General features: G+C 39.5%; 1 protein-coding gene across 1 annotated transcript in view; it reads left to right on the top strand.

Annotated features, from left to right (window-relative positions):
• The window catches only part of LOC126473497 (hemocytin), a 568,134-nt gene that overhangs the window by 514,427 nt on the left and 38,527 nt on the right, over positions 1 to 15,180 (top strand). The window contains exons 72-74 of the mRNA XM_050100583.1: positions 5,477 to 5,632; positions 12,555 to 12,698; positions 14,543 to 14,665. Coding sequence (XP_049956540.1) covers positions 5,477 to 5,632; positions 12,555 to 12,698; positions 14,543 to 14,665 — 423 coding nt within the window. The remainder of the gene's footprint in view (positions 1 to 5,476; positions 5,633 to 12,554; positions 12,699 to 14,542; positions 14,666 to 15,180) is intronic.

The following is a 15,180-nucleotide window of genomic DNA, read 5'->3' as shown; positions in this document are numbered from 1 at the left end:
GACACAGATACAATGTTCTTCTATCAGAATTGAGAACTGCAAGTTAAATGTAACCAAAATATAGTTGATCAAGTGAATCTAAAATGCTTACATCATTATTTAAAAAGTACCAAGTGGTTGTCCATAGGCATAGTTGAACGTCACACTGAGTGTTCAGTTTGGCACAGTAGTTACAACAATTATAATAAACATAAACATCACTCATGGATTTGGCCTTAGGACTGTACCAATTGCCCAGCTGTTGCATAGGTAGTATTAGGAGTGATGTGTGATTGTGAGTATGTGATCAGCATGTCACCAATCCCTCCAGCTATTGTTGCCAGTAGATGGAATACCGGTGGAACCACTGCTTCTTTATTCAAGCGGCTCCTGATTTGGTCTCACACAGCTGAGTGGACCCCATTCCAGACCTCTCTATCTCATAAAAAGTCTTCGGAGGTACTAGAAACTGAACCCAGGTCCCTCCCAACTGAAGGCAGTGACGTTAACCATTTAGTTACAAAGGCTTTAATAATGTGTAGGGTCTCCATGAGCACACAGAAGTGCCGCAACAAAACATGGTATGGACTTGACAAATGTCTGAAGTAGTGCTGGAGGAAATTGACACCATGAATCCTGCAGGGCTGTCCCTAAATCCGTAAGAGTATGAGGGGGTGGAGATCTCTTCTGAGCAGCACATTGCAAGGCATCCCAGATACGTTCAATAATGTTCATGTCTGGGCAGTCTGGTGGCCAGCGGAAGTGTTTAAACTCAGAAGAGTGTTCCTGGAGCCACTGTGTATCAATTCTGGATGTGTGGCATGTTGCATTGGCCTGCTGGAATTGCCCAAGTTTGTCAGAATGCACAATGGACACAATCAGACAGGATGCTTATATATGTGTGACCTGACAGAGTCGTATCTAGACATATTAGGCGTCCCATATGACTACAACTTCACATGCCCCACACCATTACAGAGCCTCCACCAGCTTGAACAGTCCTCTGCTGCCATGCAGGGTCCATGGATTCATGAGGTTGTCTCCATACCCGTATACGTCCGTCCATCTGCTCAATACAATTTTAAACGAGACTCATCCGACCAGGTAACATGTTTCCAATCATCAACAGTCCAATGTCAGTGTTGACAGGCCCAGCTGAGGTGTAAAGCTGTGTGTCATGCAGTCATGAAGGGTATACGAGTGGGATTTTCTGCTCCGAAAGCCCACATCGATGATGTTTCGTTGAACAGTTCGTACTAACACTTGTTAAAGGCCCAGCATTGAAATTTGCAGCAGTTTGTGGAAGGCTTGCACTTCTGTCACATTGAACAATTTTCTTGAGTCTTCATTGGTTCTGTTCTTGCACGATCTTTTCCTGGCCACAGCAATGGCAAGGATTTGATGTTTTACCAGATTCCTGTTATCACAGTACGCTCGTGAATTGGTTGTACAGGAAAATCCCCACTTCATTGCTACCTCTGGGATGCTGACTCCTATCGCTCATATGCCGACTATAACACCTCGTTCAAACTCCCCTAAATCTTGATAACCTGCCATTGTAGCAGCAATAACAGATCTAACAACTGCTCCAGACACTTGTCTTATATAGGCATTGCCTGCTGCAATGTTGTATTCTGCCTGTTTACATATCTCTGTATTTGAATATGCATGCCTACGATAGTTCCATTGGCACTTCAGTGTAGTTTTCTGTTTTATGCTATGTATAAAGCTTCACACTGAGGCACTACTTATAATTAAAAAACATCTAAATGTGAGAGCAAAGAAAAAATTTCTTGTCCTGGGGTTCCTTTTCCACAGCATGTTCTTTTTTTCATAGTGTCTTTAAGTAATCTTTGTACAGTCTAACTTTTCATTTACATTTATTTTATTTTAATTTACTTTTAACCAGATGTGGTTAATAGTTTCCGTATTGCAGAAGGCTGTGAATGTGTTACCAGTGTGGTCAAATTCTTGAGTGCTGGAGACTTCTACCGATGTTGAGTGCTGGAGACTTCTACCGATGTTTTTGTCCCTTTCACTTAAGTCTCAAAAAAATTGTCTTAATTAACACATTTTATCAAAAAGTCACCATTATCAAGCAAGGAACTTGTTAGTAATCAAAATTAATAGGACTCTTCATTTCATCTAATCAACCATTCAAGTCATTCTAAGTGGTGACACTTTTACCTATTCTAGTGCACCTTGTTGAAACATTTATGGACTTAGAATGCATAGAAATCCCAATGCCAGCAATAAAAAGAAATATATGCCACACTATCAAAACATCAATATGAAACATTTATTTGTGACAGATCAGAGTATGATAGAGAGAGTCGAGAGTGAAGGTTTAGCCACAGTGTTGATCCCCCTTCACTGTAAGCAGTGAGGTGTGAAAATTGTGTGGCTTGGTGCAGCTCCATTAAGCTTAGATAGCTGAGCCTTCTAGAAGCCAATAAGAGCTGTACTCCATAGAAGTCACAGTACAAAATCTCTGCTACATGGAACTGACTGCAGGGTACAGCCTTAACACTAACTACTGCCTGTTTGAAAAATATCACTCAGTATTAACAGTTATATAAGAGTTGACTGTCATTAACTATATCTTATAAGACTTTATATGTTCAAGTATGTGGAATAGCGATCTTTATTTTCAATGCAAAATTTAAACAACTGGCAAAATCAGTACACAAAAAACGACAAATATCCTCCTGTTTAAAACACACTGACTATTATAGTGGGGTACCAGCTGCCTCATTCTACCTTCCTCAGCGCCTTTAAAAATTTTGGCATTCAAACATATTCCAGCGCTTTTTAACATATAATTCACTTCTCACTCCCACAAGCTCCCCTATCTCTACTTGCTCATACCCACTAATCCGTTGTGTAAATCTCACATGCATCCATTCCCACTTGCCCATTCTCACTCACTCATTCAGCCTACCTCATTGTCACTATCTCTCTCACTGTCACCATCTCCTTCTCAGATTTGCAGTCTCTGCTGTTCTATCCTACTACTACTGTCTCTTCTTACTGTCATTCTTCCTTTTGCTCTATCTTACTGCTGCTATCTCATTCATTCCTTCCCACTGCCTGTCTCTGTTTACTTCACTAGCTCTCTCTTCCACACTGTCATTATCATAGACTCTGTCTCTCATTATCACTGGTCTCATTCACTTCCACTTTCTCCTTCTCTTTATTCCTCTCCCACTGCACTGCCTCCTTCACTCTTTTCCTAGCACTGTTCTTTCAGTGCCAACTATGTTCCACTGCCACTGTGTCCCTCTCTCTCACACACTGCCATTGTCTCCTTTGCTCCTTCTATACCATTACCACTATCTACTATCTTCCAATATTTATTACTTTTCCATCTATTTCCCTCTGACGCTGTCTTCTTTTCTCTAGGCATAAAAAATTGTGAATATGTTCGCATGACAAACTTTTTGAAGGAGCTGATGAAGGTAGAATAAGACAGTTGGAACCCCCTCTTCACTCAATAATCTTTTAACCAGGAGCATATTCATTCTTTTTGTGCTCTGTCAGGAGCATTTTTCCACTGGTTCCCTTCTTTCCCTTTCTATGGCAGGGCATGTCACTTACATGAAAAGAACTTTATGAGTCAGTAAAATTTTGATAGGTTGCTGGAGTGACATTGAAATAACGCAAATCTAATTTTACACCTCAGGTTATTTGAGATCAGGATCTTAGAAATGTACCACAAAAATTTCTGCCGTATTCTGTGCATAGCCATCTTGGAATTCATTTCTCAGTTTTGGTATCCAAAAACCATGCTTTTGGAGTGTTTCTTGATAACAGATAAAGAACTACTTGATAAATATCTAGAGAATATATCGTTAAAATTTGAGCAATTTGCTGTAGTTAGTTATTTAGGTATCTGCTGCTGAAAGTGAAAAAATGGTGAAAAATTCTATTTTCTGGTTTTCTCAGTAACTGCTCATGAAATAAATGAAGCCTCCATAAGCCCCTTAAGACACACCATAGACCGCATCTCATGCAAAAAGAACCAACAGACTTGCTACACTTACCTAAGCTTGAGGAAGTGTATAATATTAGAAAATTGACCCTGTACTGTAAGACAGTTGCAATAATATGATCCTTCTGTTGGATATACAGATGGTCCCTAGCCCAACACATAACCCTACCTTTCTATCACCAATGGAACATGAGGAATGAGCCCCAGAAAAATCCCATTTTTAAGTGCGGCACTTTGGAACACATTGGTAGTGCGTGCTGTCATACCAATTTGTCTAGATTCCAAATTTACGTAATGACATGACTGGTTTCAGTTGTGCCAGCAATGTTCTAAAACACAGTTGAAACTGGTCATATCATAACATAAATTAGCAGTCCAAACAAATAAAAAAAATTATATTGTTATTTAAATCCATGTGGAAAATACTCAAAATGCTTCCTGATAATTTAAATTCTGTGATAGATGATTGAAAAATAGCTCTTTTGGGGTGGTTGCACCTCAAAGCTGTCAACTATGAGCTGCTGCTGCTTTCAGATCTATTCAAACAAGTGATTGGAAAGCTTCAAATATTGTTAGAAAAATTTGAGTCATTTTTATGCCAACTTAAAAGACAAAAAAGCAAATAATAGTTTTTGAAGATTTTAATATTAATTTTCTATAAAATTCAAATCAAAGAAACCATTTGGAAATGTTGCTTAACTTAGAACCTGGGTTCTATTGTAATTTTTCCACCAGAATTACACAGGAAAGTAGTATTATAAGAGAGAACATGTTTGTACAGGCACACTTTTTCATTGATGATGTAAATGTTTATCCAGTAGTGTCTAACCTTTCTAGCCATGTGTGTCTATCTCTTCAGCAGTGGTGGTAATTTTATGACATCTCAGACACAAAGACAAGGCTGAGGTGAACCTTGTACACTAGTGCTCCAAAAACCTGGTCAATACTTTTGTGCCATTAGCTATTCTGTAGGGATGCACCGTCACTTGTGTAACAGAATCCACTACCCAGTCCCTAGCAATTCACTGTTGTTTATTGGTGATTTTGATGATATTCAGTTGTATGCAATCCATGTTAACTGCCAAACCAGTCATCCTACTAGATATTCAGCTTTTTAAAGGGTACAACATCATATTACAAGTATTCTCAGACATTTTAACTTCCAAGTTGGAAAAGAACTTGATGCAAATTAGTTTGGTGGTAGTTATTGGTATTGTTTATGTATTGGTAATACAACATTAGAGCTATTTAGAAGTATGCCAGCACTGATCGAATACTCTCAAGAAAACTAATATACAGTTGCCAGACAAAGAAGTAGGTTCACCAGTATTGCATAGTGGCTTCCCAAGATGTCAGAATAGTTTACCGTATTTCGTATAATAGAAATCTCTGTCCCCCATGATCCATAATCCTTTTTCCTCCCAAACACATGAGCCTGATTACCGTGATGGCAGTGTGCAGCTCAGTCATCACTGTTGTCTATAATTACTATCATTATCTTTCCAGGGCTGGGAGTATCGACCACCTGTTTCACCAGCTCGTTGCTGTGGAGAATGCAAGCAGAGTGGCTGTCTGTTCAATGGGCAGCTGTTTCCAGAGGCTGCCACCTGGGAATCTGCTGATCACTGCACAAAGTACTATTGTCTCCAACTCAATGGAACGGTGTGTAGCTGGTCTTGATCCTGTGAGAAACTACGAATATGTGGCTAACTGTCTTTAGTTTTAAAACCAAAATATTGAAAGTGGATTGGTTAGTTGTCATAATCTGGACTCTGCTATATCACTATGCATGTTACTGATTTTTATCCGTGTAAAAAAAGAGTGAGTAAGAAGTGAAAATGAATACAGTGATAGAACATTCTAGTAGAATATAAACAAGGGGTATCAAAGAAGGCAAAACATATCCGTATAAAATATGCTAAAATGTGTATTGAACAAAGGAACCTAGGTAACACTGGTCAACAGGGAATTTTTTTGCTGAAACCAAAGTAGATGCTCTTCATAGATCCAATGAACATGGATATCATGATTAAAATTGTCTCCTAGCTTTGGGTTACGTGTTAGCTGGGACTTTGCATTTCACATATATTGCTACTGTAATCAATAGGACATGTACATTAGTTGCACTTACCTAGTATAATTGTGCCATTTCAGTGCCTTGCTGTTGTGGATGATGTCTTGAGGATTTTTCTCTGGCATCCAGCAGAAATCAGCCTACTTAGCAATAACCCACCATCCTGTGTATTGCCGTTCCATGAGAGAAATGTCCTGATGGCACCATTTGCTGTTCTTATTACTGAAAGTACCAAAGTCCTCTGGGAACACATCGAAGTGGGAGTAAATCAAATGCTTGTTACCATCCATGTTGCAGCCAGTGACTTTATAAGCATGAATGAGTTCATCCACAAGGTCTATGTAATTTTCAGCTTTCCTGTTTCCCAAGAACAACTTTGTCATGTCACAATAATAATGCCACTGATGCAGCAGATCAGGGGTTAGAATGGACTCAAAGTGTTTGTTCCCCATTAGCTGGCATATCTGTGGACCAATGAATACCACTTTTTGAGCTTCACTGTGTTCACTTGTAGAAACTTCTTACACAGATACTGAAATGCTGCCTCATTCTAGTGCATAGTGTATCAACAAATGTTGTCATGAATCCTAGCTTAATGGGCGATTGTGGGAGAACAAATTTGTTCAGATTCACTAGAGGTTCTTCAGCAACATTTTTTGACCCAGGCACCAGAGCTGTTTGTAGGGGTCATTCCCTCTGAATGTAGTGTTTTTTCCTTGTGTGACTGTTCCACTCACGTAGATAGCAGCAATACTTATTGTAACCCCATTGCAAATGTAAAAGCTTTGCAGTGACTGAAATCTCCACATACCAGCCATTCATGCTTATGTTATTTAACACTGTTTAATTGATTTCAACATGGTATAATTTTCTTTAGCTAAGGCAGCTTATGCAACAGGGATGGATGGTCTTTCATTACTATTGTACAACAGGACTGCCTTCAGGCTTGTTTTTGAGCCATGTATAAAGAGGGTCCACTTGTTTGGCTTGTATGTAAAGTGCAGGTCTTCCAAGAAACCTTCAATGACACTGTAGAATGTAATGTTGCCTTCAGTACTGAAATGAGACACGTTTTTCCAATGCTCCTGAGACACAGGCACACATTCTGTCTCGGAGTGGAGATTCCACAGCTGCAGTCACGTGGCCAAGACTTTGGCTTTACACTGTGGAAAATCTAAATCCCTAATTGGATCACTGAGTTCACATTGTGTAGTTTTGTGAGGTTCTCCAGATGATGATGGCAGTGTAAATATAGGGTCAGTGTCACTGGTGGATGATTGCACTTGTTTGTCTGTATTCATCATCATTACTGTCACTGCTTGATGGTGATACATTTGGAGGAACAGGAACTGACAACCTTTCACCATGAGTGACATGGTGACATCAAGGAAAGAATATATATATGTTGTTGTTGTTGTGGTCTTCAGTCCTGAGACTGGTTTGATGCAGCTCTCCATGCTACTCTATCCTGTGCAAGCTTTTTCATCTCCCAGTACCTACTGCAACCTACATCCTTCTGAATCTGCTTAGTGTATTCATCTCTTGGTCTCCCTCTACGATTTTTACCCTCCACGCTGCCCTCCAATACTAAATTGGTGATCCCTTGATGCCTCAGAACATGTCCTATCAACCGATCCCTTCTTCTGGTCAAGTTGTGCCACAAACTTCTCTTCTCCCCAATCCTATTCAATACTTCCTCATTAGTTATGTGATCTACCCATCTAATCTTCAGCATTCTTCTGTAGCACCACATTTCGAAAGCTTCTATTCTCTTCTTGTCCAAACTATTTATCGTCCATGTTTCACTTCCATACATGGCTACACTCCATACGAATACTTTCAGAAATGACTTCCTGACACTTAAATCTATACTGGATGTTAACAAATTTCTCTTCTTCAGAAACGCTTTCCTTGCCATTGCCAGCCTACATTTTATATCCTCTCTACTTCGACCATCATCAGTTATTTTGCTCCCCAAATACCAAAACTCCTTTACTACTTTAAGTGTCTCATTTCCTAATCTAATTCCCTCAGCATCACCCGACTTAATTAGACTACATTCCATTATCCTTGTTTTGCTTTTGTTGATGTTCATCTTATATCCTCCTTTCAGGACACTGTCCATTCCATTCAACTGCTCTTCCAAGTCCTTTGCTGTCTCTGACAGAATTACAATGTCATCGGCGAACCTCAAAGTTTTTATTTCTTCTCCATGAATTTTAATACCTACTCCGAATTTTTCTTTTGTTTCCTTTACTGCTTGCTCAATATACAGATTGAACAACATCGGGGAGAGGCTACAACCCTGTCTTACTCCCTTCCCAACCACTGCTTCCCTTTCATGTCCCTCGACTCTTATAACTGCCATCTGGTTTCTGTACAAATTGTAAATAGCCTTTCGCTCCCTGTATTTTACCCCTGCCACCTTTAGAATTTGAAAGAGAGTATTCCAGTCAACATTGTCAAAAGCTTTCTCTAAGTCTACAAATGCTAGAAACGTAGGTTTGCCTTTCCTTAATCTTTCTTCTAAGATAAGCCGTAAGGTCAGTATTGCCTCACGTGTTCCAGTGTTTCTACGGAATCCAAACTGATCTTCCCCGAGGTTGGCTTCTACTAGTTTTTCCATTCGTCTGTAAAGAATTCGTGTTAGTATTTTGCAGCTGTGACTTATTAAGCTGATAGTTCGGTAATTTTCACATCTGTCAACACCTGCTTTCTTTGGGATTGGAATTATTATATTCTTCTTGAAGTCTGAGGGTATTTCGCCTGTTTCATACATCTTGCTCACCAGATGGTAGAGTTTTGTCAGGACTGGCTCTCCCACGGCCGTCAGTAGTTCCAATGGAATATTGTCTACTCCGGGGGCCTTGTTTCGACTCAGGTCTTTCAGTGCTCTGTCAAACTCTTCACGCAGTATCATATCTCCCATTTCATCTTCATCTACATCCTCTTCCATTTCCATAATATTGTCCTCAAGTACATCGCCCTTGTATAGACCCTCTATATACTCCTTCCACCTTTCTGCTTTCCCTTCTTTGCTTAGAACTGGGTTTCCATCTGAGGCCTTGATATTCATACAAGTCGTTCTCTTATCTCCAAAGGTCTCTTTAATTTTCCTGTAGGCGGTATCTATCTTACCCCTAGTGAGATAGGCCTCTACATCCTTACATTTGTCCTCTAGCCATCCCTGCTTAGCCATTTTGCACTTCCTGTCGATCTCATTTTTGAGACGTTTGTATTCCTTTTTGCCTGTTTCACTTACTGCATTTTTATATTTTCTCCTTTCATCAATTAAATTCAATATTTCTTCTGTTACCCAAGGATTTCTACTAGCCCTCGTCTTTTTACCTACTTGATCCTCTCCTGCCTTCACTACTTCATCCCTCAAAGCTACCCATTCTTCTTCTACTGTATTTATTTCCCCCATTCCTGTCAATTGCTCCCTTATGCTCTCCCTGAATCTCTGTACAACCTCTGGTTCTTTTAGTTTATCCAGGTCCCATCTCCTTAAATTCCCACCTTTTTGCAGTTTCTTCAGTTTTAATCTACAGGTCATAACCAATAGATTGTGGTCAGAGTCCACATCTGCCCCTGGAAATGTCTTACAATTTAAAACCTGGTTCCTAAATCTCTGTCTTACCATTATATAATCTATCTGATACCTTTTAGTATCTCCAGGGTTCTTCCATGTGTACAACCTTCTTTCATGATTCTTAAACCAAGTGTTAGTTATGATTATGTTGTGCTCTGTGCAAAATTCTACCAGGCGGCTTCCTCTTTCATTTCTGTCCCCCAATCCATATTCACCTACTATGTTTCCTTCTCTCCCTTTTCCTACACTCGAATTCCAGTCACCCATGAATATTAAATTTTCGTCTCCCTTCACAATCTGAATAATTTCTTTTATTTCATCATACATTTCTTCAATTTCTTCGTCATCTGCAGAGCTAGTTGGCATATAAACTTGTACTACTGTAGTAGGCGTGGGCTTCGTATCTATCTTGGCCACAATAATGCGTTCACTATGCTGTTTGTAGTAGCTTACCCGCATTCCTATTTTCCTATTCATTATTAAACCTACTCCTGCATTACCCCTATTTGATTTTGTGTTTATAACCCTGTAGTCACCTGACCAGAAGTCTTGTTCCTCCTGCCACCGAACTTCACTAATTCCCACTATATCTAATTTCAACCTATCCATTTCCCTTTTTAAATTTTCTAACCTACCTGCCCGATTAAGGGATCTGACATTCCACGCTCCGATCCGTAGAACGCCAGTTTTCTTTCTCCTGATAACGACATCCTCTTGAGTAGTCCCCGCCCGGAGATCCGAATGGGGGACTATTTTACCTCCGGAATATTTTACCCAAGAGGACGCCATCATCATGTAATCATACAGTAAAGCTGCATGCCCTCGGGAAAAATTACGGCTGTAGTTTCCCCTTGCTTTCAGCCGTTCGCAGTACCAGCACAGCAAGGCCGTTTTGGTTATTGTTACAAGGCCAGATCAGTCAATCATCCAGACTGTTGCCCTTGCAACTACTGAAAAGGCTGCTGCCCCTCTTCAGGAACCACACGTTTGTCTGGCCTCTCAACAGATACCCCTCCGTTGTGGTTGCACCTACGGTACGGCTATCTGTATCGCTGAGGCACGCAAGCCTCCCCACCAACGGCAAGGTCCATGGTTCATGGGGGGGAAGGAAACATTCCACGTGGGAAAAATTATATATAAAAACAAAGATGAGATGACTTACCGAACAAAAGCGCTGGCAGGTCGATAGACACACAAACAAACACAAACATACACACAAAATTCAAGCTTTCGCAACAAACTGTTGCCTCATCAGGAAAGAGGGAAGGAGAGGGGAAGACGAAAGGAAGTGGGTTTTAAGGGAGAGGGTAAGGAGTCATTCCAATCCCGGGTGCGGAAAGACTTACCTTAGGGGGAAAAAAGGACAGGTATACACTCGCACTCACGCACATATCCATCCACACATACAGACACAAGCAGACATACTTAAAGACCTTGTGTCTGTATGTGTGGATGGATATGTGCGTGTGTGCGAGTGTATACCTGTCCTTTTTTCCCCCTAAGGTAAGTCTTTCCGCTCCCGGGATTGGAATGACTCCTTACCCTCTCCCTTAAAACCCACTTCCTTTCGTCTTCCCCTCTCCTTCCCTCTTTCCTGATGAGGCAACAGTTTGTTGCGAAAGCTTGAATTTTGTGTGTATGTTTGTGTGTCTATCGACCTGCCAGCACTTTCATTCGCTAAGTCACATCATCTTTGTTTTTTTATATATATATATATATATATCACGCGCGCGCACACACACACACACACACACACACACACAGAGAGAGAGAGAGAGAGAGAGAGAGAGAGAGAGAGAGAGAGAGAGAGTCAGTGCAGTCTCAGTTGGTGAAGAGAACAGGTAAGAGGTGATGGTGAAGAAAGGGAATGTGCACCAGGAGAAAAGAACAGGAACATGCAAACTGCAACAGCTTCACAGATGCAGTCAGTAGTACTGGCAGCAAGATGAAGAGTGAGAGTTGGTGTGTGGAGATAGTAGAGGACAACCACAGAGAAAATGATGTAGAGGGAAACTTTCATATATTATTGATTTTATTTTTGCTGGTGCTTTTACTTTTGCTTTGATTACGAACAGTAGAGTGTATCAGGTCAGTAATAACCAATGTATTTTTAAGCCTGTCAGTCTAGAGGATACCCAAAAAAAAAAAGAGAGAGAAAACTGGAAATCAATTAATTTTTGGGCCTTAGGTAATTCTTTTTTTTCTTCTTTTTTTGTTGGTATATTACTGGAAACATGTTGGATGAACTTCCCGCTTATCACAAGCAGTCACTTTACCATTTGGCTATCTAAACACAACTGATGTCCAGACTCAAATTTCCATATGTCATCAACCATGTGTCTACAACCTTTACTGATACATCTATTATATGTAATTCCATAGAGGGGAGACATATTACTTGAAAGTCACTTGCACAGTGTCAGCGGATAAATACGACATTGCAGTGCCAATGTTATTCTGAATTATGATGCAATGTTCCTTCGGATATACATGCATGCATGTTATTCTGAACTATGATGCAATGTTCCTTCAGACATGCAAACGTGCATGTTATTCCAAATTACGACAAATGGAAGTTTAGGTCTGGCTGCAAATCAAGCTTGGATAGCCAAAAGGTAAGACTCATGATAAGTGGCAGATCTGAGTTTGATTTCCTGTCCAGCACAAATTTTCATTGTTATCATTCCATTGTTCAGCTGATACTTGTCCATATTCACAACTGCAAATATGCTATTTCATAACAGCTGTACTCACCACTGTGCCTAACACTGGCACTGCAATATCATATGCTTCATTCCTCTGTTGTATGAAATTCATGAAACATAATATCCCTGGAAGCAATAATATCTGGGCAGTATTGCAATAGCAAATTGTCCAGCAAATCTAATAGTCCACTAATACCTGTTTCTCTTCCACAGTTCCAAATAGACGCAGTGCTGACTGCCTGTCCAGAAGAAAACACAACTGACACAAACATTGCTTATGAGGTGCAGAATGTTGAAGGACAATGTTGCAAACAGCGAATCCCTATTGGCTGTCAAGAAGGGGATGAAGTATACAGTGTGAGTGTGCTTGAAATAACCATCATTGGACTTGTAACAAAATTGAAAATGTTTAATAAGTAGGCAACATATTTTCTTGTGAGTTTGTAACTCTGTAATTGCTGTGACTACATCTGACGGAGTTGAGAAGGGATTTAAAAACATCTGTTTGTTCTCAGATTGAAAATCAAGTAAACTGATATTTCCCTCAGTTCATTAACATTCTAACAATTGCAAGACATTTGCCTGTCTGCCTCGTGCTTTAGTATTGTCTCTTAAACTTCTTCTTGTGCTACTTCCTTTGTGCCAAATCGTATGCAAGGTCGGCAGGGTTAAGTAGGGATATTGCATGGTTAATTTTTAGAGGTGGCCAGATGCCCTTCCTCCTGCCACCCCATATCCCCTGGGACAGAATTAGTCCCCTGGGACAGAATTAGTGTACCCCAGCTGTCTGCATCTAGTGTAAACCATGAAATAGTGCGAATGTGTTTCAAAAGTTGCAAGTCATGTAAATAAGGCAGGACATGGGGACAAGCCCAGTATTCACCTAGAGGGATGTGGAAAACTGCCTAAAAACCACATCCAGGCTGGCCAGTACACCAGATCTCACCATTAATCCGTCGGGCAAATTCGGTCCAGGGCCAACGCACCTACCCTAGTCCGGGAAGCAGCACATTAGCAAACCTGGCGGGTAGTATTGTTTCTTACACAATGTGATTTAAATCTTTATGTACAATATAAAGGCCAGGATGGAAAAAATAAACAAAAATAAGGAAAGGCTGTGGTGAGTGTGTTTTTGAGTTTTCTTGGTTGGGTGTGGCACAGTCTTTTTTGTTCTTGAACAAGAAAAAGAGCAGTAGCTAGAAAGCACCTCACAGCAATTAACTGCAAGTGAATGGCTACTTTCCTTATTTTTCTTTATTCATATCTTTATGTCAAAGATGGACATAGAGGAACCAAATATTTGTGGATTCTCTGTGGAATAATGATAATTTCTGCCCTCAGGCACAATTGTTTCTGAATTAAGGGATCTTTCAACATTTTTCATATGGTATGCTGCAACATGTACCATAGCAGAGGATAAATTCTGCCAGTAGTGTATTCCATAACACTGGTTAATGTTAAAATAGTGTTATGAGATGATTCTTATAGTGAGTTATGATGGAACACACAGTAATCTACAGTTATGTTTCTCCACAACAGATCATTATAAGTGTATAAGATGTGCTGGTAACATACATATCAAACATTTCAGCAACTCTCTTCCTCTTTTGATTTCATCTGAAGAGGTAGACGGCACATGTTAGTCAGATGGATCACTGCAGTGGCCACTGTAGCTATATTTTTTCTTAGATTAGTCTATTTAATTTGACATAAAATGTTCTTCCTTTGATTCATCTGTTAATTCGCTGTACCTAGTTGAAAGTAATAAACTATATTTCTGGAAAAATAGAGACATCGTTCACAGTATATGCTTGTAATGTTACAGGCATAATTTCAAATTCCCTTTGCTCAAACATTATTACTTTCAATGTGCTTCAGTGAGTCAGAAATCAAAATTCACACTTTATTATTCATATCAGGCACCGCAATTTATCAAAGGAATCTTTGCATACATTTCAGCTAGTAAACATTTCTGTACAGTTAAGTAAGGCAACAGTAGATCATCAAGTCACTCACTTCAAATTTGACTTAAAAATAAACACGTTCTACACACTGAAACTTGTTATCATGCAGAGTTCAGTTAATCGACTCAGTACAATATTCCATATTCATTATTAGAGAGTAAGATAATGTTTTATAATTGTAATATAAGAATGTGAACATTTTCAGTATTTTATATTTTCCCCCATATCTTCTTTCAGTTTAACACAACCTACCCTTCTCCTTCTGGCAACAAGTGTGAAAGTGTCACTTGCTTTTTCAATGAAGTGACTGGCCACGTCTACCGGAAAGTCAATTTGCAGGAATGTATGAACTGCTCTGAGGTATGTATAATTTACTGTTATTCACTATCTAAACTCACTTATATGACTTAAAATGCATAAACAAAGGTAAAAAAAACAATGCAAGTAATAAATGTAATAAAAGAAAAATGGAACGGAGTATAAAATAGGTAAAAAGAAAAAGCCTAGTAGAAATTCGTGGATAACACAGCAGGTATTTAACTTTAATCACAAAAGGAGAAATATAAAAATACATCAACTGAAGGGAATACAGACATCTAAAAATGAGATTGACATAAAATGCAAAATGGCTAGATCCCAAAGAGAAGGCTCTAAAAGTAGATATAAACAGGGGAATGGTAGATGTAGGCTACAGGAAAATTAAAGAAACCATTGGAGAAAACAGAAGCGGATGTATGAATATCAAGAGTTCATATGGGGAGCCAGTACTAAGCAAAGAAGGGAAAGCTGAAAGGTGAAACATGTTTATAAAAAGACTATACAACAGAAATGAGCATGGAGGCAATATTATAGAAAGAAAACAGGAAGTTAATGAG

This window comes from Schistocerca serialis, chromosome 4, assembly GCF_023864345.2.
Source record: "Schistocerca serialis cubense isolate TAMUIC-IGC-003099 chromosome 4, iqSchSeri2.2, whole genome shotgun sequence".
NCBI classification, from domain to species: domain Eukaryota; kingdom Metazoa; phylum Arthropoda; class Insecta; order Orthoptera; family Acrididae; genus Schistocerca; species Schistocerca serialis.
This window is presented reverse-complemented; position numbering and strand designations above follow the sequence as displayed.